At 41.9% G+C, this 24,755-nt stretch overlaps 3 protein-coding genes across 16 annotated transcripts in view; 2 read left to right on the top strand and 1 right to left on the bottom strand.

The window, feature by feature from the left end:
• BDP1 (B double prime 1, subunit of RNA polymerase III transcription initiation factor IIIB) overlaps nt 1-11,965 on the bottom strand; it is a 53,834-nt gene extending 41,869 nt beyond the window's left edge. For 7 of the 11 annotated variants that reach the window (XM_054186356.1, XM_054186357.1, XM_054186355.1 and 4 more), the window contains exons 1-8: nt 11,436-11,963; nt 6,848-7,400; nt 6,089-6,192; nt 5,025-5,084; nt 4,520-4,663; nt 3,512-3,645; nt 2,420-2,514; nt 559-613 (exon numbers count right to left, since the gene is read on the bottom strand). In XM_054186356.1, coding sequence (XP_054042331.1) covers nt 559-613; nt 2,420-2,514; nt 3,512-3,645; nt 4,520-4,663; nt 5,025-5,084; nt 6,089-6,192; nt 6,848-7,400; nt 11,436-11,587 — 1,297 coding nt within the window. In that variant the 5' untranslated portion in view covers nt 11,588-11,963. Of the gene's footprint in view, nt 1-558; nt 614-2,419; nt 2,515-3,511; nt 3,646-4,519; nt 4,664-5,024; nt 5,085-6,088; nt 6,193-6,847; nt 7,401-11,435 lie in introns of all 11 variants that reach the window. The other 4 variants (XM_054186349.1, XM_054186350.1, XM_054186353.1 and 1 more) reach the window with 2 other exon arrangements.
• An 81-nt stretch (nt 11,966-12,046) lies between these two features.
• SERF1A (small EDRK-rich factor 1A) lies at nt 12,047-18,096 on the top strand. Its single transcript, XM_054186364.1, has 3 exons — nt 12,047-12,197; nt 16,941-17,049; nt 17,584-18,096. The coding sequence occupies exons 1-3, from the start codon at nt 12,191-12,193 to the stop codon at nt 17,654-17,656; spliced, it is 189 nt and encodes a 62-aa protein (XP_054042339.1). The 5' UTR covers nt 12,047-12,190; the 3' UTR covers nt 17,657-18,096.
• A 911-nt stretch (nt 18,097-19,007) lies between these two features.
• SMN1 (survival of motor neuron 1, telomeric) lies at nt 19,008-24,553 on the top strand. 4 transcript variants are annotated; one of them, XM_054186361.1, is made up of 9 exons: nt 19,008-19,127; nt 19,212-19,283; nt 19,371-19,496; nt 19,769-19,969; nt 20,354-20,497; nt 21,543-21,614; nt 22,131-22,241; nt 23,143-23,228; nt 23,958-24,553. In XM_054186361.1, the coding sequence occupies exons 1-8, from the start codon at nt 19,089-19,091 to the stop codon at nt 23,197-23,199; spliced, it is 822 nt and encodes a 273-aa protein (XP_054042336.1). In that variant the 5' UTR covers nt 19,008-19,088; the 3' UTR covers nt 23,200-23,228; nt 23,958-24,553. The 4 variants fall into 4 exon arrangements, with proteins under 4 accessions (XP_054042336.1, XP_054042337.1, XP_054042338.1 ...); XM_054186362.1 differs by having other exon boundaries at nt 23,962-24,553; XM_054186363.1 differs by having other exon boundaries at nt 19,769-19,942.
• The last annotated feature ends 202 nt before the right edge of the window (nt 24,554-24,755 follow it).

The following is a 24,755-nucleotide window of genomic DNA, read 5'->3' on the forward strand; positions in this document are numbered from 1 at the left end:
CAAACACTTTCTGTATCACTTGAGCAGGAACACATATAAACACTTGAGTTGACACCTATACGGATTATGGTAGCTTGGTTTTAAAAAACAAATAGTAAAAAGGTTACAGTACTTAGTAGTTTAGAAAATTTAATAATTAACAAATACATGAATTGTACCATAGTATCAAATAATGTATTAACATGCTGCTCTAGTACTTACATAGCCATTCAAATAACACACAAAGCCTTTAAGGATTCTCAAGGCAGTTTACCATAAGTAACTGTGCTACAAATTCCCATGAATCAGAATAATCTTCAACTGAATATACATAAAGGAAAGTTTATATTAATCTCATTTATCAGACATATAGAAAAGCCAGAAATTAAAGCTAAAGATCTTTACTGTGGACAATGTTTGTCATAAAACCCTAAGATACCCCAGCTTCTGAACTCACCTATGAGCAGAAACTTTTCTTTATAATCAATTCAGGCATGGTAAAGGACAAAAATTACCATGAAAAAAGACGACTACTATTTAATGACTCATTGTAGGGTGGGGTACGTTTACTTTACTTACTGAAAGCTTTGTCTATCCTCCATCCATTAGCTTTTTCCTCACGTTTGAACTTGTTCTGAAAGCAAAGGTACAGTTGCCTTTTTCAGTAAGCAAGAAACTAAACAATATATTGTAGAAAATGGCAGTTCAAGATAAACCTTCTTGAATACAACACAATCTTCTACCAACTAAAGTTGTTAAAACTTACAAACACACCCACAGAACACAAGAGTGTACTTAATTTTTAAATATAAAATCTGTCTCCAATAGATACCACCAGTCATAATTTTTTATTATTTTCAACATCTTTGGCCTTACTTCCAAACTAAGCAGGGTCTGAAATACTGAGTATCTTCCCAGCTGGATACCGTGAAAGAGGCAACACAGAAGACTCTCACCAAACATCCACTTATAGATGTTAAGGAGGCGACTGGTGACAGCCAACACAGCTTGACTAAGGGCAAATCGTGCCTGCCAAATTTGGTGGTCTTCTATGACGAAGCTACAGTGCTGGTCAATAAGGGAAAAGCAACTGACGTCATCTACCTGGAACTGTGCAAAGCGTGTAACGCTATCCCACAAGACATCCTTGTCTCTAAATTGGAGAGACATGGATTTGACTGACGGATCACTCAGTGGACAACGAATTGGCTGGATGGTGGCACTCAAAGAGTTGTGGCCAATGGCTTGGTGTCCAAGTGGTGACCAGTGACAAGTGGCATTCCTCAGGGGTCGGTACTGAGACTGGTGCTGCTTAACATCTTTGTCAGTGACACGACAGTCGGATTGAGTGCACCCTCAGCAAGTTTGCCAACGACACCAAGCTGTGTGGTGTGGTTGACACATCGGAGGGAATGGATGCCATCCAGACGGACCTGGACAGGTCGGCCCATGCAAACCTCACAATGGCAATCCCAAGCACAAATACAGGCTGGGCAGAGAATGGATGGAGAGCAGCCCCAAGGAAAAGGACTTGGGGTGTTGGTGGACGACAAGCTCAACATGAGCCAGCAATGTGTGTTTGCAGCCTAGAAGGCCAGATGCATCCTGGGCTGCATCAAAAGAAGCGTGGCCAGCAGATCAAGAGAGGTGATTCTCCCCCTCTGCTCTGCTCTGGTGACAGCCCACCTAGAGTACCGTGTCCAGCTCTGGAGCCCTCAGCACAAGAGGACACGGACCTGTTGGAGTGGGTCCAGAGGAGGGCCACGAAGATGATCAAAGGGCTGGAGACAGGCTGAGAGAGTTGGGTTTGTTCAGCCTGGAGAAGGTTCTGGGGAGACCTTATAGCAGCCTTTCAGTACCTAAAGGGGCCTGCAGGAAAGATGGGGAGGGACTCTTTATCAGGGAGTGTAATGATAGGACATGGGGGTAATGGTTTTAAACTGAAAGAAGGTAGATTTAGATATTAGGAAGGAATTCTTTACTGTAAGGGTGGTGAGGCACCGCAACAGGTTGCCCAGAGAAGCTGTGGATGTCCCACCCCTGGAAGCGTTCCAAGGCCAGGCTGGATGGGGCTTTGAGCAATCTGGTCTAGTGGGAGGTGTCCCTGCCCATGGCAGGGGGGCTGGAACTAGGTGATCTTTGAGGTCCCTTCCAACTCTAACCATTCTATGATTCTCTGCTTAACAGCATTCTTCAATTAAAATAAAATCAAGACAAACTGTGTTGAGCTATGACAGATTTACTAGATATGTTGTGCAGAATTCAACCCAGCATGTTTCACATACTTACTACCTCTTGGAAAGTTATTAAAAAAGTATTGCTACAGGACCAGTTAGCATCAAAATTATCAACACTAACAGAGGAAGCATAGGAATAGCAAATGAGAAACAGAAAAGTGAAAACAGATTTTAATTGCTTCACACAGTGCTTAGATTTTTACCTTAATTTCTGCTCTGGCTCTATGAGGAAACAGTCGTCCAATCAAGGAGAAGTCTGTTCCTACCATACTGATAGCTAAAAAGAACATGTCTGTTTCTGGAAGCGAAGGGGAAAAAAAAATTACACACACTTAACTATTTAACTAACCATCCTTCTTGTAATCTAAAATAAAAACACCTTTCAAACTTAATGCAATGAGATAAATAACTTTAAGGTTATCTACTGTGTCTGCAAAAGTTCAGCTAGGCCGGAGTATGTGTGTTATTTCACCTAAGTACCTCTAATAACATTTGCTGAACGAACTATCAACAGAGAGAACTGTCTAATCTAATATAAAACTGCAGAATGTGAAATACCTTTTGTAAGCTAATAAATCAAACTTAACCACCTCCAAATTGCCAATGTTCACTTTTATTACGAACACAAGGACATACAGAAATCAGAAAAATGCCTGTGTAAAAATACCATCTCCATTATTATTTGTTGACAGGAAAAGAGTGCATTCCAAAAGCAGCACAGTGAATTTTGAAGCTAATTCTTCCCTCTAAGGTTGTAAAAAAACATTTCCAATTGTAAAAAGTATCGCAGTGTTGTCAGCTTAAGAGATAATAATCAATTCACAGCAGGCATAACAAAAAAAACCAATCACCCACTCATAAAAACACAGCTGTCCACATGCATTGAAATCAGCCTACATAGAGATGGCTTATAGAAGTTATTCCTGCCCATGCTGGAAGAACCAAGTGAAGAAGCTTTTAAGAAATGTCCCATATAGAGCACAAATATCTGGACACCAGAATCCAAAATTACACTTTTGATAAGGCAGACTAGCATTTCCACAGCATCTAAGCATCCATGACAAAAGATTCACAGGTAGCCTGTGTATCATAAGGCACTGAATTTTTTAAAAATGCCGATTTTCACAGTAAACATCACGGCTCTGCTTGTTGCAAGTGTTTGGAGGGTTGAGACTACATCACACATAAGTAGATCCATTTACTCCACTGGAAATAAAAATTATTGAGTACAAAGCACAGATGGATAACCAAGATTCTTCTGCAGACTCAAAACCTGAAACCAAAAACATACTCACCCTTATTTGACCATGGTTTCGTGTAAAAACTTTTCCTGAAGCTGGAATATGTAGTTGTAGAGCCACGCTCAAAGATGGGATCATTTTCTTCTACAACACACGGACCTTTTGTTCTTAGAACTTCTACAGTTAAACTGGAAAAGCAAACACACAAAAAGACCAATCTGAAGATATTGCTAACAAGACACATAGTAGATGTTTATAAGCCAGCTATTCAGATTTTTCTTGCCGCAAGACAGAGTTTGTACTGTGTAATCAGGTTTAATAATTACTTTAACTTGTATTTTAATGGAAGAATGCAGCAAGAAATCATTATCCTGCTCAGCCTGTGCAAGTAAATTTGTTTTTCCCATTTTATAAGATACAGTACAGACAGACATAATTAAATATCTTAAAAAAAAAAAATCAAGAAAATTATTTTGCAAAACCACAAGAGCCTCTCCATATCCTTTCAGAACACTGTCAAGTTCTTTTACCAGAGCTGCTCCATTCTTACACGTTGGTCTAAATTCCATGCTAATAATATATTTGGGGAACACAATAATTTCATAATCTAATACTTTAAAAAAGCCATATTTTAAGTAGAGTTACTAAAAACAATGACAGCTGAATAAAGCACAAGATGCAAAGCTGGAGCAAATCATACTGACAACTGAGCCAACACATGCAACTGTTACATAAGCAACTTCACAAAAGAAGTCAATTAAATAGAAGACATTTGGAAGTTTCACAAATACTCAGTATTCATTCACTGTAATAAAATATGACAACTTCCTCTCTATCTCATTCTCCAAAAACATTTCTCATACAGAAAGTTTGCCACTACTGAGATGAAGATGCTGCTCATTTTTTGCCATGTATTTGCACCGTTTCCTAAGTTAGGATAGCTCAATTCTCAACACATAAATACACTCAAGTTTGCCCCCGTCCAAAGTAACTGTTCTCTACTCCCAAACTAAGCAGCCATGTAGTATACATTGTCCATGAGCCAGGCACAGAATTTGTTACCTTTCTTCATCCAGAATAATTGAACCATCTTCTGCTACTTTCACACGAGGAACTAGAAGTGGACCATCCTGACTCTCCTCCCCGTTCTCTGCTTCTTCCTCCTCATCTTCCTCTTCAGGATCAGGACTACTTTTTTCTTCTTGTCTACAATTTTAAGACACCAAGGAAAAATATTACTTTTGTTAGTGTTTTGAATTGCTGCTCTGTATGCCAGACATTCAACAACTTAATGAACGACTCCGCAATGCAACCCACCAGCAAGTTACTCAATACCTAAACTCTGGAATCTGCTTTTCATTCTATTGTAAAATGGACAAATCCAAAAATATAATATTGAAAACAAAGTGCTCTTTAACCACGTTCCTCTCCCAAACTACAATTCATTATAAGGGCTGTAATATTGAAACAGTAAGAGACCTACACTGTTAGTATTACCACACAAACATGGTTTCTACCAACATCAGAAAACTTTTTCATTATAAGTACTCCCCTCATCAACACTTACTCTTTCATTTGACCCAGTGCAGAATTTTTTTCTGTTCTCTTTTCTTCTGCCAATGAAGACCTAGAATTTTATAGAAAGCTAGAGATTAACGTTTGTACAGAAAAATTTCTTCTTCATTACATAAAACCTGCTTTTTAGATATAGGACAAAAAAAAAAACAGAAAGGTTTTTTTCAATTCTTTGTACCACATCTAGACTTGAGTCTAACTGATAACCAGCACTGCTTAATGAATTTTGCCTTCTTTTTTTTTGTATAAGCAAGGACAAAAAAAAGATATTTCAAGCAGTAATCGATTGTCAGGGTACAGGGAATATTAGAGCATCTGGTTTGTTACCTGCTTAAGGACTGTTCAGTGTAAAAGAAGTAACAGGGAAAGTGACAGATAAAACACACAAGCAAACAAACATTAACAAAGAGGTGAGAACAGACAATGAAAGAAAACTCATCTGCTACTGAGAGGAAGAACAGGACTTGGATAGCTGTACTTTTGTTTATGTGATTGGTTTTGGTATTTGCAGAAAAAAGGCTGCTGGCCTGTACAGCCAGCTGCGTTAGTGTTCCCTGTGTATGTACATATCTGGGATGCTCACTCAGACTCACTACTGGTGAAATCTGTAAAGGCAATAGTAGCAACTACATGCACCCAGCTGCAGTGGACAGACGTCCTGGGTCTTGCAGTGCATTTTGCACTTCAGTACCCAGGAAGGAGAAATGCTTAGCTTCCTGCAGTCCACCAGATTTGGCAGGCAGTCATAACGAAAAATTTAACAGGAGCTAGTTTAAAAAAAAAAAAGAAAAAGATTTTCTATTATTCTGCATTAGTAAAGATAAATCAATGCTGGGGACAGGGTCATGTTTCTGTATTTCAACAACCACACTAATCTCCATTCTCATTTCTGTATGAAGACTGAGTAGATGTGAAAATGTCTAGAAGCTTTTGTTACCATTGCAACAATACTGCATCTGTGCTACTACTCCAGATCTAAGCATTCTCATTTTCACAATTATTAAACTGGTAGAAAAATAATTTAATATAAGGAGAGAGAAAAAGAGTCATACTTACTTCATAGGATTGTTTTCTGGCAGATAGTATATCAAGTCTCTCATGGTCATTTTAGAACGATCTGGTGGAGAACGCCCTTCAATTATTGGAGGCCTGTGTTTCAACTGTTTCCATATAAAAAGAAATAAACACCTTAAATTCACCCTTAAAGTACTTTATATTTCACAAATTAATATTCTGCTTTGTTTATGAAGTGCCCCATTTGGGGAGTTTTGTTGTTTCCGTCCCCTGCCCCCAACAACTGAAGTAAGTTTATCTTAGAAGTGTTCTTTTGTCAGAGAGGACACCACAGACCATTAAGTGACTACCCTCTCAGAGAAATTCAATACTTGGCACAAGTAAAAGTGAAAAGTTATTCAAAATCAGAGAACTCAGTCAACAATCAAGTTGACAAGATATATGAAACACAAAATCCTAAGCTTTTTACAGCAAGCTTCCCCATTGTATTATGAAACGCGGAACTTTTCAAATTGAAATGTTGACTATAATATAATAGCAGGTCTCACGTCAAAAAGGCTTGTGGGTCTAATCAAATGAAAAGACAGACAATTTCTCATGAAATCTGTATTATGAGGGAACACACAGTGCTACTACTGCTTATAAACAGGCTAAACCCGTACAGAGTTATGAGGTGTCACAGACTACCAGCAGTAAGTGGCTGATGATCATCAGAAAACACCACTGCAATGAGATAATGTATGTTAGGTGAATCACATGTCTTTGCCCTTCACAGATCAGCACTGCTCAACACAGGCCTACCATCCGCTCTTTCTTCAGCTCTTCTTTAAGCATTTCTCTTAATTTCCGAGCTTTGAGTATCCTTTCACGGTCAGAACAGGTTCGTTTCTCTTTTATGGGAGCAGGTTTTTTAGGCAACTTTTCCTCCTGTGTTCCTGATCTTCCTTGTGTTGGTCTCTCCTTGAGTGGGGAGGGTACATTCTTCTGCAAGGTATCATCGTTTTTTTGAGCAGCTACACCTACAGTTTGCTCTTTGTTCACTGACTTTTTCAGTGGGGAAAACTGTGGCACTTGTGGCACAGGTGTTTTCTTTTCAGGCAGCATGGGAGACTTTAAAGAGCTTTCAACGTTACTCTTTTCTGACGGAGAGGAATCCTTCTGAAGTGAAGCACTGCCATCAGGAGCCTGGGATGCTCGCCTTTGCGGTTTTGATACACAATGCTGAGCAGATGAAGGTCCAGCTCTGGGTTTGACAAGATTGGGCATGGTGGAAATCCGTTTTCTTCTCTGTGTAGGCATCTCTGCAGGTTTACTAGCTTCTCCAGCATCATTTGAGCTGTCGGTCTTGTCATCGCTGGAAAATTTAAAAGATCATACTGAAATACTTCACAGTGACAGATTTGTGACTCTTACTTACTTTTGGTACATTTATGCACCAATCAATATACTTGTAGTGCTACAGAAAAATACAGTTATATACAAGAAGCCACGCTAGAACCAACCTGCAGCTGGTATTTCCTCATAAACTAAACAGCTATAAGAACTGGTATATTATTTTCTAATATTAATTACTATTATTTTACTGCTACAAGCTAGTTGACCAATAATGCTTACCTCACATGTTCCTTCCCCACCACCCTGCTTTTGTCGAAGGCTCTGTACTTTCAGCTGAGAATACCAACCATGATGATACAATAAATCTTTATAAAAAATAACCCACATAACATAGGTGATATATTAAAAGCATTTTAATAAAGCTATATGCAACTAGTAGTTTGATGATTTTTATTACAACCAATTTGAACATTCCTCTTGCACGTTTGCAAATAGATGATATGTGAACTGTGAATTCCAAAAAAAAACTCAGCAGTGAAATGGGCTGCTGTTTTTCTACTGCTCATGCTTACATCAGAAGTAGCCTTTTAGAAGCAACAACTTTTAGCTTCCTTGGAAAGCTTTCTATTTACGTATTTTTTCCATCCATTACACAGAAATAATTTTCAAAGTGCAAGCAAAATTGCCAACCATTATGATCATCCTAAATCTGCAGACTCCTCCAGTATTTGGCTCCTTGGATGTTGCTCATAGTAAGACTGCAGCAGAATTACGAGTGAGTCATAAAGAGGTTTTTTTATTTTACATTGGAACTATGCCTTGTTTCTGTACATAAAGACAACCACACCCATGGTTCACTTAGCCATCTTCAAAATCAGTCAGAAACAAATGCCTTTGAAACAATACAAGAAAAGCAGAAACATACAATGAAACTTTTCCAAATCCTCTCCAGCTACTATCTGTGACTCAGGCATATGCTACAGATGATGTTTTGTTATTTAATAGTCTCACAGACTTTTCTGAATCAATTTGCCCCACACTGTGAGTTCATATACATACATACTCCTCAGCAAGGAGTTCAGCAGCCTTAATACATGATGCCTGTCTGTGTGTTTTGAATTAGATACTTGCAAGTTCCATTCAACATCCTCTGGTTTTTGTATAGCAAGAGACAGTGGAAAGCAATTCGTCATTCATCTTGCCCACGCCACCTGTGTTTTGTGGAGTTTTTAAATCAGAGCCACACCAGATTTATGAATAATTAAATATAATTTAGCAGAAACTGTATTTTTTAAAAAAAAAAAAAGTCTTATGCTCAGAGAATTTTCACTTCCCTGATAATCAACAAAACACCAACAAAACAAATCAACGATTTAGCACTTAGAAAACAAAACAAAGGAGAGGAATTGACACCACATATACAGGTTTGAGCAGCTATGAAAGAATGCCTTTAGGTTGGAGGGATAAAACATGCAAGACATTCTCACATTTGCCTTTACTTTTCTTGCAGACCACAAAATGAACACATTGTGCTGTATGTCACCAATTACTGCGCTCAGGAAATCAAATTGTCTGACCTCCCTCAATCCACTCTTCATGAATCTCCAGAGACATCCAGGTGGCCAATCTTTAAAATGCATCATCTAGTGAGACAGCTCTCCAAGATGCTAGTACTGCCTACACTGCAATAAATCCCTGGGCCTGCTCTCTCTTATTTGATGCCTATACACCTTCAAAAGCAACTAAAAACTTTAAAAACTAGCTATTCAGTGGAATTCAGGTTGACCAAATTGGGCAAGAAGGAAGGAGCTCTCACCTGTGCCTTTTCTACTTGGTCCCAGGACTAAAAGTCCCCTGAGAGTCTCCCACAAGTTTTATGTTGAATACTACCTTCTCCCTCCAGCTGAGCTGTGGAACCCACCACAGAACTGCAGTGGTCCATGTGTCTCTTCTAATAAATGCATCATTTTCCAAGCAAATCTGCACTTCTCCACGTCTCACACATTTCACTGCAGTGGCAAATGGAAGAGGCTTGTAGACCTCATTCAACATGAACAACTTCCATCACAAACAAGATTTATTTTTCTTAAAAGTACTCTACTTTTTCTTTAAAACAGCAGGATGTGGTTTTGTGGATTTGTACGCTTGGATATTTTCCACATTTATTGAGGAAAACATTTGATGAGCCTGTTACTTACATTGTAAGGGTTTATTTTTCAAGCCACATGAAGCCACCCTTAGAATATTCTCCCTTTCAGAATGACATTGGTGTCTAGTTTTGAAACTCACCATTAGATTACGCTGAAGCACCCAGTAAATTACAAACACAAAAATCTTTAAAAAATCTTGAGTCAGCAACAGTACCACATAATTGAAAAACAGCAACTATATCATCATTTAAGAAAAAAGGATAACAAAAGAACCAGTAACCTGATCTCTGTAACACATAAATTTTATAAATAAAATTTGAAAGAAAAAACATCCTTACAGCACAATGCAAAACAGGTACAAAAGATGTAAGACACAAGTTGAATAAAAGGCAGCACAGATTTACTAAAGACATACCATGCGAACTAGTCTGACACCTGAATTTCTAGTCCTTATATCATAAAGAAAAAGCTTCAGCTAAAAGAATAGAAGTATTCATGGAAGATGCAGAACCAAACAGTTAGAAGAACTGAAAAGGTTGTTCTGAAGAACAATTCCAGACTGAGGAAATGTCCTGAAGAACTGGTCTGTACTGCTTTTGGCAGGGATAGAGTTAATTTTCTTCACAGTAGCTCATATGGTGCGATGTTTCAGATCTGTGACCAAAACAGTGCTGACAGCACACTCATGTTTCAGCTATGGCTGAGCAGCACTTACACAGCATCAAAGCCTTTTCTCATGCTGCCCTGTCAGCAAGGAGGCTGGGGGTGCAGAAGAAGCTGGGAGGGGACACAGCTGGGACAGCCGACCCCAAGTGACCAAAGGGATATTCTATAGCACCTGGTGTCATGCTCAGCAATAAAAGCTGGGGGAAGAAGAAAGAAAGGAGGACATTCACAGTGACGGCGTTTGTCTTCCCAAGTAACTACTACATGCATGAAGCCCTGCTTTCCTGGAGATGGCTGAACGCCTGCCTGCCGATGGGAAGTAGTGAATGAATTCACGATTTTGCTTTACTTGCATGTATAGCTTTTGCTTTATCTATTAAACTGTCTTTATCTCAACCCACAAGCTTTTGCACTTTTGCCCTTCGATTCTTTGCCCATCCAACCCAGGGAGAGCAAGCAAGCAGCTGTACGGGGCTTTGTGGCCAGCCGGGATCAACCTACAACACGGAGGCCCTGAAGGACTGGTCCTAGGACCAACCTTACTGTGCATTTCCCCTGCAATTAAAAAATCAATCCATCAAAAAGGAAAATGCTAGAAAGTTCTCCCTTGATAATACATGAAGAAGTGAATAGAAAACAGGAAGCACTGTAAGAATGTAAAATCAAAGTCCTTCAGTTACAGAGTGCAAAGAATTTTTGCCATACACAGCAAACTGGAGCTCCCTGCTGCTGCGGTGCCAAAAAATCTGAGTATCGGACCACACTAGGCCCCTCCTTTGCAGTCTTCCCTTATGTATTATTTCAAGCACCTGCAGCGCAACCGCAGTAAAGAAATGCAGGTTTTGCTTAGACTGCAAATACGTCAAGCACCCAGGCATCGTTGTCCGACCGTCACACCGAAAGCTGCCACAAGGCACCGACCAGAGGGCAGCGCAGGCCGCAATTTCAGGAGGTCTCCAAGTTGAGACGACTCCAAACCACAGCAGGAACAGCCAGGAGGTGACAGGCCGTGACAACAAGCATTACTTGGGGACTTGGGACTTGCCGCCACTACGTCCCCGGGGGCTTCCCAAGGGCGGCGGGGACAGGTCCCCACGCCTGTCCCACTCCCAGGGATCCAGGGCCTGGCAGGGGCAGCGGCCGCGGCCCGGCCAAGACCCCGCTGGGGGAGCCCGGCGGCACGGCCCACCCGTCCCTTCCCACACCCTGGGCTACCGCGGGGCCCTACTGGGACTCACCTCTCGGACCGCGGGGACTCGACCGCCGCCGCCGCCTCTGCTCCGGCAGCCGCCGGGGAGCCCGAGCCCTGAGGCTCTGGGTCCGCCGCGCCACCGGCCCTGCCGCCAGGCCGCACATTAGGCCGCACGTTGAGGCGGGCCCGGCGGAACATAGCGCCGGCAGCTCGCTGGGGCAGAAGCACGCGACCGCTCGCCCGCCCGCGAGCTCAGCGTCAGCGGCGCGCGCGGCCCGGTAACGCAGCGAGCGAGGCCGCCTCACGGCATGACACCCGGCGGAAGCCTCCCCCCGTCCGTAACGTCATCAGCGCGCGGCGGCAGGAAGAGGCGGGGCGAGGCGCAGCGTTAAAAATAAGGCTTCCTCTGATGGAGGGAGCGCGCGTGTGGCGTCAGGGCGTGAAGCCGGAAGAAAGCAGCAAAGCGAATTGGGCTTTGGTTTTTGTTTGTTGGGGGTTTTTTTCTTAACTCTTCTTAGCGATTTATTTTTCTGCGTGGCTGCTGACCCCCAGCCATGCCGCCTCACGCGGGCGCGCGGAGCGGACTCCGCCGCCCCGCCCCTCAGAGGCCACTGGCCCCGCCCCCCAGCCACGCAGCCCGCTGATTGGCGCAGGTCTGCGGGCCATGTGCCGCAGTGACGTCAGGGGGCGGTGAGACTTTATAAGGGGCGCCGCCGGCGGGCGGAGCGGGTGGAAGGTTCTGGGAGCCGTAGGGGTGTGGTGGGCGGCGGCAGCGGCGGTGCGCGGCCCGAGAGACTCACCATGACCCGTGAGTGCCGGTGGGCCTCAGGGGGGGGCTGCGCCGGGGCGCCGCCGGGGAGCGGAGCGGGCGGTGGGCCTTAGGCCGTTCGGCTCCGGGCAAGTGCGGCCTGGGCGGGCAGTCCGGCGGCCGGTCCGGGGGCGGGGGTCGGCCGCGCTGTGGTGCCGCTGTCGGGTCTCGGTCCTTGTGGACTTGGCGTAGTCCCTCGGCGGGTGCGTGGGCCGCTGGGGCTGAGACCTGCCGCCGCCGTCTTGGGCTTGGAGCAGCAACATCCCCGTCCCCTGGCGCAGCTGGGCCGGAGCGGGGGAAGGAAGATGGTGATCTGCTGGAACAGCAGTAACTCTCAGTTTCAGCCCTGGCTGTCGTCCAGCGTGCAAATAAAGGGCTCATATCCCTGACGAATGCTTAATGCTGTCTTGCTTAAGTTATGGTGGTGGTTAAGGCAGTCGTAGGAAAGGGCAGCAGGACTTGCTAACCATCACCTTATTTAGGAGTAACGCTGGTAGATCTACTCTAAAATGGCAGAAAAACGTGAACCAAACCTATAACACTCTGGCTCACCTAACCCTGGTGGGATTGCTGGTTTGGCTTCTGCATATTATGCTTGGCAATACAGAAACTAACTCTGTTTAACTGAGGTGCTTTTACATTCACACTTAAAAGTACATACCTTCAAAGCCACCGTACTGCTGGAAGAGCAGATGAAAACCTGCATCGTAAACAGTTTGTGCACAGATCAGACCTTGAATGTGAGCAAGGTTTATGGCTTTTGTTGACTTTTTTTCCCTGTTCTGCATGATGCTAAAATAAACATAGCTTAAGGTTAAAAAGAGGTACAGCATCCCACACCTGAGCATAGCAGAATCATAACATTTCATTTCAGGATGACCTAGTTTAATACAGTATCTAAAATACTAGAGGTATGGAAGTTGTGGTGTTCAGCCATACAGTCTAGTCTTTGCTTTAGTACATGTTTCCAGAGTTCAGTGTTTCATTATCAATCAGACCTGGACTCTAGAGCCTGTGGTTTCAAATGGACATATAGTAAAATAGAGGAAGAATGGATTGCTTATCAGCAACTACTTACTCTGCTTCTGAGTTCATAAATTCATGGTACCTGTTGTACTGCCTAATTTCAGGGTACCTGAAAACTAAATAGATTTGTGAAGATGGTGGTGACTAGCTGAATTGGAGTGGGGTTTTATTGCTTGTTTTCCATTATTGCTTTGTTCTTGCATAGAACGGCTGTGTTTACTTTTGCTTTCTATTTTTGATGGCACTTGGCAGGCCCTTTACTGCTTTAAGTTCTGACATGTGATTATATCCTTTACTGCTCAGAAAGAACTCCAGGGATGATGACCTCAGTAGCCAATATTTACTGCCATTTTCTTTGACCTTCTTACTCTATAGATGATTACCACTTGTTCCAATGCTATTCAGAGGTCTTCTGCTTATCTTTCTCTTCAAGAATAGCTGGATCTTGGAGTTCGAAGAGCAGGGACAGGTGGAACTAAGGCATCTGTCTTGCAGAGGCAGGCAAGGATGGGGACGTTCAAGCATAGGTATAAGCAGGAAGGGTGTACTGGCCTTTATGTGGCAGTTAATGCTTGAATTTCACATTACAGGAAGCTCAATTGTCTTCTGTCAGGATTGGACCACACTTCATGGAAGATTTAGGTTGATGTTACAGAAGGTAGAAAGCAGCACCGTCTCCCTTGGAACTAGGGATACTCATTCTGCATCGTAGGTGAAGTATCAAGGCCAAACAGTCCTAAACAATGTTTACTTGGGAGCAGGTACAAGTAGGTTTCTTTTCAAATAGTTGTTTGGCTCCGTATGCCTTGTGTGCATACTGTATTGTGTTACTTTTCTACCTGCTCTGCTTTGCTGTGTAGAAGTGGCAGCCAAGCTTTTGCAGTGATGCCATTCAGTTTCGTTCTTAAATTTACAGTCTTACCATGTGTACAGAATAACACTGCAGACACCCTGCACAATGTTTGCTTGGAAAGGAAGGAACTGCACCGGGTCGAAGGGTGGAGGATAACTGTTAACGTGAATTCTGACTATAGCAGTGTGTTTTGACTTCTTGCCTCTTTTTCTTTGTGATAAAAGAAGATACTTCATTTCTTTAAGCACCACAGAAGAGTTGTTTCGTTGCTGCTAGCTTGTTCATACCACATTCCATGCCTCCTGAGCACCACAAAACTCAAGAACTGTTTATAGCCTGGAATGTATCATCTGCTCATGAGTCATCAAGTTCTAATCAACACCAGTACAGCCAGAGATAGATAGCTGTTTTACTTCAGTTTCTGAAAAAAGTAGCCCTTCTTCTACGTGGACTTTGGGGACAGGATCTCAATGAATGTGGGTGAGAAGGATGGAGCAGGAGTTCTCTTAGCTTTTTTAAAAGGTAGTACTTGATGTTGTGTCACAGATGAAGTGTATCTTCCAAGGCAGAAGCATCCCTTGGGAAATAGCAGTCATAATACGATGTTTTCATTTGGGCTTTTGGCACCTCTTGCCAGACAGTGCACATACTGGTATGAAGAATGCACAGAACCCTGCTTCTGCAGGGTTGCTCTTGTCTACTTGTTGACATGGCAGATACCTAGTCCTAAACTGCTTCCATTTCTGCCTGAAATTACAGGCACCTGAAGATTGGCTAGATCTCTGTCTTCAAGATTGGAAGATGGCATAGGTAGTTTTAAGACTGGAGAGAGACTGAAAAGAGGCACAACAGAGATTACGGTGAGATGGAGCTTTAATTTTTCATCATAGAAGAATGGGATCATGTTTGTTTAACAGCACAAGTGATTATGCCTAGCTTATCTGGAACACTTTGAGACCAAAAGAAGCAGGGCAAGAAGAAATACCAAGCAACTGAACCAGCTCTGACAGGTTAGAGCAGACTAGAACTGCCGTAAGGAGGTGGATACTAAGCAATGATTGTCAACTAATGGAGAAGAGTTTGTGTGTGTGATGGCTGCGGCCGTTCCCTATAAGACACTGGGTATTTAGATGGAGTGTTGCATCTGCTCTGAGCAGCAATTGCGTTGTGCTGGTTTTGATGTCATGCCCTCAGGAATATTGTCTGATCAAAAAGATTGCATGCCTGACTTGCCATCAGTTCAGGGGATTGGTAGTCCTGGGGAGAGGTGTCCTCTATACTGGCAACAGTGATGTGGTTTTGTCTTTATATTTAATGTTACTGTTCTCACTTTTGTTTGAAGTTAGACTAAGCACTTGCTAAGGCCATACTTAACTGTTGTGCTTGATTTCAAGTAAAAATCTTTTGAGGTCACCTCTTTAATAGCATTTGAGTGTAATTAACTGAATGTATCAACAGTCCATCACAAGCAAAGTAAGTAGAACAACTGTAACTGTGCACTTACTGAGAAGTTAAGGGAACACCTACATAAAGAAACTCACATAATGAGGAAGATTGAAGAGGAAGACTGAAAAATACAGATGTTGGTTTACGGTGAAATCTAAAAATCATGCACAGGAAAGAATGCTATGAACAGAAGCCCGTAACAGTGCATAGAAGGAACCTTCCTGAATGCTCGTTTGGTAATTCCTTCAATAGCATGAAAATACTCTTGCATATGGACAGCATTATGGTTGTCCACTCTGTGCAGGGACATGTGCATGCACTTATTTTGGGAATGTGATGAGTCGCTTTATTCTGAACAAGCTGTCTTGATGAGGAACTGGAGTTTTGGTTGTGTGTTAACTTCAGCTTTGTCAGCCCCACTTCTTTTGCAAGGGGGTCTGTGATACCTGGTAGGTAAACAAAATCTTGGGATGAAGCTCCATAGCTGCCTTAGCCTCATACTGCATACGTGTCAGCTCCCTTGGAGCAAAAATGAATTAAACCTACATGTAGTTGCTTGGGTATTATGTGTTCATCTCGGCTTTCATGGTTCCCAGAGTAAGGCAACTTTAGCATTTGATAGCAGTAGCTGAGCTTCTGGGATATGATTGCTCAATAACACATTATGAATCCTGTGTTAAGTAGATTTGGAGACTTTATCCAGCAAGAAGTAAAGCCAAAGTTCATGTATTAACTATACTAGTCATCATCTTAGTGATATCTGCAGAAGTGTATTCTTCCTACAAATACATGTATGGGCCATAACTAAGTATGAGCAAGACTTAGAAAGTTTATGGTGCTTAACCGTGGGATGTGATGAAATCCATCAGTGACTTTGTGTGACAGCAGTACAGACTGAAAGCAGGTGGATGTTTTCAAAAAGCCATTTGCTTTTTGATTTCTTAGAGGGCCTTGGGAAGAGTTTGAGGAAGTTTATAAACTCTTTTAGGCTGCCCTCATTTTAATGCTGTGCTTTCAGTCTAAAATTAATTTGCAAGCTATATGGGATGCTGGAATCTGTTTGAGATAGACAGGATGGCTGCTCTTTGGATGAGTTACTGTTGTCGTTTTGCTCGGGATATTGATGGGATGGTCTCCTTTCAGTCTTCATGGGAAACTGCATTACGTTTCTGAAAGGAATGTTGGAATGGATTTTGGTGATCTCTTGGTAGTGACCTGTAGAAATGTAAATGTGAGAACTAACAGGTTTTCAAGCCTCCTATTGTGCACTGGAGGGGAAGACTGTGGTGGAAAATACTGCCATATGAACCCTATAGATTGAGCCAAACCTTACCACCTTTATAATAGATTTCTACCCAGGTAAACTGTGTGTAAAAAGTGGTAGTACCTGTCTGTATAAACTGTATATTATCTTACAGGTGGGAACCAACGTGAGCTTGCCCGCCAGAAGAACCTGAAGAAGACTCAGGAAATCCACAAAGGGAAAAGGAAAGAGGATAGCTTGTCTGCTTCTCAGAGAAAACAGAGGTAAGATCTAGTTGAGTGAAATGGTTGGGCAAAACAGGAGGGGAAAGTGGGTCAGAAAGAATCTGGTATCTCAGCTGAAACAGCATTTAGGTACTTTGCCTTGATTCATGGTCCATTCACTTGCCAGAGCATAAATGGTGGATGTAGGTTTTACTCTTTCTGCTGTTAAACAGCTCTATTTTTGTTAAGACTTGTAAAGCTTCTATTTCTTTTGATCAGCTTTTTGCCTGGTAGGAACAGGGAAAGATTGTGTAATACTTTCTTCAAGATGTTTGATCCATTGTTGTCCTTTACTTATAAAACTAACAGAATTACATAAGGTCTACTAATCACGTAACTTGTCTACATCATAGGGTATGGTACTGAAAAAAACAGGATAATAGAAGCAGTGTGTTCATGGATAACTGCGAAGTTTTGTACTAATCTTCTTCCCTTCTTGAAATGGGGGTTGCTAAAGGGCAAAAACAAGCTGGAAAAGACTGCTTAGAAAAACAGTGAGTCCGTATCTTAAATCCAACTTTTTTTTCTTCACAGAGACTCTGAAATTATGCAGCAAAAACAAAAAGCGGCTAATGAAAGGAAATCTATGCAGGCAGGAGCAAAATGAGCTGCCTGTATGGAGAAGATAGAGTGCACCAATGAAGCAAAAGGGCCTAGAAGATCATTCATAAAAGTGTCCGGCCATTAAACGATTAAATGTCTACCTTGCAGAGTTGTGCAATTAGTTTAGTCTTTTCTGGTTAGCATAGGCTTAGTTGTCTGGAGTGCTATTTCAAAACTGACTACACTGTTCTGCCTGCATGTGAATAAAAGTACCAAGCAATAGTTTTACTGTAACTTTTGCTGCATTTGTTGGTTTCACTTAATGGTTCCAGTAACAATGAATTTCTGAATCTACAGTTAGACCAGATTTTCTTGTCCTAATTCTTGAAGTACAGCTTCATGCAGAATGGAAGACGTTGTAAAATGTGCTTAACCTTACAGAGGTCTGAACTGTAAATCTGAAATTATTTTTTACAATAAAATGCTGCATGCAATACTGTCTAATCTGAAGTCATTATGCTTGATAATGAATTGATTTCTAAGAAGTTGCCAAGAACATAATTGTGGAGAAATGCAATGTAAGTATGCAAGTACAATATAAGTTAATTTTGTAATATGAGAAATGCATATTAGAAGCAATATAATATGCAGTGGTAAGTCTGCACTATAGAAGAAGATGCCTGTGGAGCTGCAGACTTCATTGGTGTCTGTAACTGACTGTGAATCTAGTAGACACTAGCTTTAGAGAAGATGCAGGCTTGAAGTTACTGAGCTGCAAGCGTATGCAGAGTTTGAAATTGCTGTGTCACTCACATGATTTAAAATCGATGCTTAAACTAGCCTCAAGAATAAAACTTGGTGTGAGAAAACACACCCCTTGCTCTACAGATGTGGTACAGATGTGCTTGAGTGGGTTGAATATTGATTGAGGTGAAACTGGAAGAAGAGAACTTTGAAGCCTCTGCTTGTATAAAAGCTCTAAGGGTTATACAGTTACTGTTACAGTTAACTGCAGTTATTGTTAGCAGGCCCTTGGCACAGCCTGAGGAGAGTTTGAAGGAAAACGTGGCTCGTTTTTGCAATGCAATACCCGCAGGTGGTGAGAAACGAAGCAGATTTTTTTTTTTGCTTGCTGTCAGCTGTCTGGGTCTCAGTTCCCGCTCTCTGCCGGGCTTCTCGCTGTGCGTTTCACGCTGTGAGCCCGGGGCGTTTCCACAGCCAAACCCTGAGGGAGGCCCAGCGCGGCCTGACCCGCGCCGTTCAATCTGAAGTCGGGCGCTTCCCTAGCTTGCTGCGCGGCGTCTCCCGGAGGGCACCCGGCACGGCGGACGGGATGAGCCCCACGGGAGCGCCAATCCCGTCCCGCCAGCCCGACGGAAGCGCTGGGGCCGGGGCCCGCCCCTACCGACGGAGGGGCGGGGCTGCTGCGCGCCGGAACTGACGACACGACGCCTGCGCAGCCGGCGGCCGCGCGGGGCCGGGGGCCAGCTTCGGCCATGGCGGACCGGGTGGTTTTCCGGCGGGGCACCGGGCAGGTGGGCGACGACGGGGGCGGGTGGGGTCGGGGCGGCGGGAGCGGGGCTCGGGAGCGGCGATAAAGCTGTTTGTGGCCTCCGCAGAGCGACGACTCGGACGTGTGGGACGACACGGCCCTCATCAAGGCGTACGACAAGGCGGTGGCCTCCTTCAAGGTAAGGGGGGCGGCCCGGGCGTGGCTGGACCCTGGGCCGAGGGTGCTGGATAGCCTTTTATTGTTTTCCTCCTTTCTTCTCCCGCAGAACGCTTTGAAGAATGGAGAGTGTTCGGAGCCTTCAGACAAAGCGGAGCAGCGCCTGGGGATGAAGAGGAAAAACAATAAAAAGAACAGAAATAGAAACAAGAGCAACACAGTGCCTTTGAAACAGGTCTCCTCGCCTGCGAATGCTAGTGATGCTCATACTGCATGTTGTACTTCTCTGTCGTGCTCAAAAGTAGCTTTTCCATCACCTTGAGAGTAACATTCTGGGAGAGGGGGGATAATAATGTTATAAACCTTATTTGAGCAATTTTGCTACTTACAAAGGACAAACTTTTTGGGTGTGAGTCATCTTTCTCATGGTTGGGACAAAAAGTAGTGTAGAAAAAAGCATCTTTCTCTCTGATCATTGGTGTAGATATCTTCTTGCCTCTGTTACAGTGGAAGGTTGGTGACAGCTGTAACGCTGTTTGGTCTGAGGATGGTAATATGTACCTAGCAACTATTGCCTCCATCAACCAGAAGACAGGCACGTGTGTTGTTACTTACACGGGATATGGAAATCAGGAGGAGCAGAACCTGTCTGATCTACTTCCTCCAACCAGCGATGAAACAGTAAATGGGATGGGGAATTCCGGGGAGGTGAGGGACACTTTTTTGTTCTTCTGAAGGGGAAAGAAAAAGTGGGAGAGTCAACTTCTTCAGTATTTCTGGTACCACTGTGGTGTTCACAGTGAGAATCGATACACAGTTCCATTGTGAACAGACATATGAAAGCATTCCGTTACTTCTTGAACTTAGCATGGAGTAAAGGGAGGGGACAACAAGAAATTCACAAGTGAAATATAACATAGCTAAAATGGCAAGCAGATAAAATTGCAAGGTTATAAGATCTTTCTTGAATAGGACTGGGAGGGCTAGAGAGAGGGAAGGATGCGGATGGGGCTTTCCAGGCTTTATCACACTAAAATTGTTTGCTATAAACTCCTGTTTAGTGCATTTTATAAAAATGTCTTGGTCTTCTAGAATGAAAATGAGACTCCGTATTCAACAGATGAAAGCGAAAAATCTTCCCGGTCATCTCGAAACAAAAACAACTGCACAAAAGCAAGATGCTCCCCTCAAAACCTACGTTTTCCCACACCACCAGCAGCCCCAGGCCTGGGAAGGGTAAGCTTGGCCTTACCTGAAATAATTCATAGACGATTGTTAAGCCTGGTGTTCAAATTCTGAGACAATAGGATGGTATTTATCATTGTCTAGAAAGCAAATAACAGCATTTTGAGAATTGATATATATGGATATGCATGTTAGAACCTGTTGGTATGTAATTTTAATAATATGGCCACACTTTCCTGGCCACAGTTTAGCAGACACAGCCTTGTGCAGTGCTACAGTCTAGTGAGGAAAGCCTTCTCCCTAGCTAACACTTGCTTTGCAATTGCCTTTTAACTTAAAAGAGGGATGCTGTTCCCTGGACTGTGATAGTGCTGTTAATGATAGCACTGTTGATGTTTTAAGGTTATACTTTTTTAGCCAATTGGTGCATTTCACTGCATAGGACATTGAAGGCAGCAAAAGTGATGTCCTGATGTCATAGAAGCTCTCAGCTGTAGCTTCTTTATTGAGTTATGAGGGCTGGGATATTGATACACTTTGCAGTTTTTCTGTTCTGTAGGAATCTAAATAATAGTGCAGTTGAATGCAGTGTTTTTTTTCTAAATATTACTGTTTGTGGAAGATTTCTTTATAAGGTTTTCTTTTATCTTTTTTCTTGAGTATCAACAGATTTGTGTCTAAGCTCATTTTAATGATATTCACAAGCATAATGGAATTTAGTTAGGAAGTGCCCCAGCCGCACAGGAGCAGGGAAATTATCTGTTTGCCTGTGGGTAGTATTAGAGATGTTTCTTGATGTAAGAGTGCAACCATTGACTTGTATTTAGAAAAAAACTTTTTAAAGCACATGTATTAATCAGAACCCTCTTTCAGCACTGTTTACCTCAGTGACATGTGTAATGTAAGTTTTACTTTTCTAGTCATGGAATGCTCCACAGAAATAACTACTGTGTGTTGTTACTACAGTTTCATTAAAGTGCTGGGATGTGTTGCCTTTAGTTTGAGGCTTGTGGATTGCTTCAAATAATTTTCTCAAATCAAATTGTAATGCCTGAAACTTCTTCTTAATTTGCACTATTCAATTTTTTCAATGTAGCCTGGATCAAAATTCAGGACACCTCCATCATTTTTGTCTTGCTGGCCCCCACCCTTCCCCGCAGGACCACCGGTAAGTGATAGAAGAATGAGGAAGAAAGTGTCAGAGATGAGTATTAGTGATCTCAGGGTTTCTATCTGAATGTACTCACCACCCGTGTTTTTAGAACATGTTTCTGTGTTAGAATCTGTATTTTCCAGGTATTTGATAATGCATTCAGTTACAAATATTACAAGAATCTAATGCACAAGGTCTGGTCTGCACTCATTTTTGTGACAGTGAAGCTGTTGGTAAGAATACAAAGAGAAAAATTATTTGAAGAAACTACACCTTACATTTGATTAACAGCATTTCCCTGATGCAGATAAACATTTTCCCGTAATGAAAGTTTTTGTGTACAGTCAAGCTGCTGGAATACTATTTCTCCCAGCTTTTGGAAATTACTCATTCTCAGAAAATTTGACTCCTTTCAGAGAATGTATTGAGGATACGTTCCTATTTTTCAGTTTTATATCTTTTAGAATTAGTTGCTATCTAACCTGAGATATACCCTGTTGAAACACAGACATTTCCTTTGTGATTTCTTAGTTGATTCCTCCTCCACCACCTATGAGACCAGACTCTCCCGAGGACGATGAAGCGTTGGGGAGCATGTTGATAGCCTGGTACATGAGTGGTTATCACACTGGGTATTACCTGGTATGTGCCTCTTTTGTCTTGAAATGTCTTTGTAATTTTGCTTTTGTGTCGCTGCTGCTGTTTTCAGCTAGAAGTTAGACAGGGTGGGCTACTTTTTAGATCTCTAATTTATGATAGCTAAAGTTAAGGGTATTTTATATTCTATAAGTATTTCTGTCCTTGAGTAGGAGTCACACGAGCCAGCATATATGTATACTCAATGTTAGTTTAATTCTTTGTTCCACTGGGGGAGTCCCATTACGTACTTTTATAGCCATTCTGAAACAACCAGTTTTGTCTTTGTAGACAGATGGAGTAAATCTGACTATGTTTATTATTCGGTAGTCTTCTATGTGCTTTCTTTGAGTATGAGTGGTAGTATCACATTTAGGATCAGATTTGGCATTTTTGCAGACACTATTTGTCAGTAATTGCTTCAGGTGATGGTGAAGGTCCAGCAGGAGCTGTCAGCATAGTCGTGAAAAATCTGTTACATGGAGTATTGATTCCTATTTTCCTTTGTACACTTATGAAGAAAGAAATTACAGGAGGAATTAAAGTCTTTGCATTTTGGAAGTTGGAAAAGGGGGTTTTGGTGCCACAGGGTATCTTCAAAAGACTAATTTTGGAGTTTCTTGCTGCAGATTATACGTAACAGTGGATTGCTTTAATTTCTTCCTAATTGAACAATAAGTAAATATGTGAAATTATTCTTTAGAACCACTGATGATAAAGAAGACATGTAGTTTGGCTTTTGTCCTTTTGAAACTGCCCATTCTGATTTCCCCAAAGAGTTAAAAGCTATTCTTGATTTGTAAAGGACTAAAAAAAAAATAATTGTCAGAAAATGCTTTTGTCATGTGACTGAAGCTTTTATGTCCGTGTTAGTAAAAACAAGATTTTACTAAATTGTGTCCTGTAGGGTTTAAAACAAAGTCGAATGGAAGCAGCACTGGAGAGAGAAACACACACAAAATAACTGAATATCCACCATTGTTTTGAAGGATTGTAAGTATTGTAATTTTGTGCTAAATGAAGATACAGTGTTGCTTGACAAAATTTGTTTGAAACTACGGTTCATTTTACAAGCTCTCAACAAGTTTTGAATTCTGTGCAAAAAACTGTGAGCTTCGGGACTTCCATCTGCTCTTATGGCTCTCTACAAAAACCACTTCTGCCAGTATAAATCCCTTCTTTGCTTAGCAGCCATGGAATAGTATTTTCTTGGTTAGAATGAAGGAAAGTATTTTATTGCTCTGATGAGAGGTTTAACTACAGCATCTCTCTACATCAGGATTAACACCACAGCTTACTTGAACTGTGAAGAGTTACCTTATTTTTTTATGGGCTATTTTGAAAATAAAGGGTTCTTAAGTGAAATGCAGTTTTTGCATCTATGTACACATCTTTGGAAGCAACTGCTGCTTTATACAGATGGGATAGCAGGATGTGCAGCTAGATTTTGTTTTCAGGACACGATTGACGTTTCAGTTTGATATTGTTGATCAATTCTTTTTTCATTACTTCAGTGCCTGTGCTTTTATTTGAAATCCTTTGTTTAGAATTCTCCAGTATATCACTGGGTTCCTTATAGAACAAAACTGTATGCTCATGAGCACTTTTTTTTCTGATTTTCTGTGACAACGTGTAATTTGTGTGCATTTGAGTAATTCTTGTTTGTTTGTTTGTTTAAAAACAAAAAGCTCTTGTGTACTAATTTTTGCTTCTTTTTTAAAGCCAGGTAACAAATCTTTCCCACTGAGAGGTGCATATCACTTATGCACTGATGGTTGATGGTGAAGATCAGAATTTTATCGAGGCAATTAATCTTAACATTTCCTTAACACTGAGCTCCCCCTGGTAACAAACAAATAACTTGAGACTAGGAATTACATGTGCATTGAAATCAGCTGTTTCTTTAAGACCTCTAGTCAAATGTGTTTAGAAAGCACTGCAGCAATAAAATATTTTTTACTTCCCTGAAACAACTTTAAGTCTTTTTACCACATGATAGATTTAAATCTTCTAACCGCATGTGATTGATAGATTTCATGTCGCTCTCATTTTAACACCTCTTGGATTCATCAGACTTTTTTATCTGAATGACAACACCAGAGCTAGCGCCTAGAGTATATTTTTTAAGGAGTCAGCTGTGGCAGCAGTGTACGTTACAGTGGCCACTGGTGGCAATGGCCTGGAAAAGGGTATACCACCATATTAAGAGAGATACCTTATGGGTCTGATAAGAATCCTGAATATAACAGCTGGATACAAGAAAGCTCGTTTTTTGTTTCAAATGCTTGTTAATAAAGGTCTACTTTGCAAACTTTGAATTTAGGAATGTGGTTTGTTTTGGGGTGTTTTTTATTTTTAGCTTCTGTAGACATCTGTCTGTTGGATGAATGACTGAAATACGCCAGAAGGTTGTGCTGTGTGGTCTTTTTCTGAGTGCCATTACTAAAAGCAAATTAGAAAATGCAGAGTAGGGAAAGGTAATGGTAAGTATGGACTTAGATTTCAGCCCTTATAATTTTA

The sequence above is a fragment of the Rissa tridactyla genome, chromosome Z (genome assembly GCF_028500815.1).
Source record: "Rissa tridactyla isolate bRisTri1 chromosome Z, bRisTri1.patW.cur.20221130, whole genome shotgun sequence".
Lineage (NCBI taxonomy): Eukaryota > Metazoa > Chordata > Aves > Charadriiformes > Laridae > Rissa > Rissa tridactyla.

Excerpts from the sequence above, each read along its gene's own strand:
- SERF1A (XM_054186364.1), top strand. Across the intron at positions 17,050-17,583 it reads GCTTCTCAGAGAAAACAGAG|AGACTCTGAAATTATGCAGC; the intron begins GTAAGATCTAGT and ends TTTTCTTCACAG.
- SMN1 (XM_054186360.1), top strand. The coding sequence starts at position 19,089 with ATGGCGGACCGGGTGGTTTTCCGGCGGGGCACCGGGCAG. Across the intron at positions 19,128-19,211 it reads TCCGGCGGGGCACCGGGCAG|AGCGACGACTCGGACGTGTG; the intron begins GTGGGCGACGAC and ends TGGCCTCCGCAG. Across the intron at positions 21,615-22,130 it reads CCTTCCCCGCAGGACCACCG|TTGATTCCTCCTCCACCACC; the intron begins GTAAGTGATAGA and ends GTGATTTCTTAG.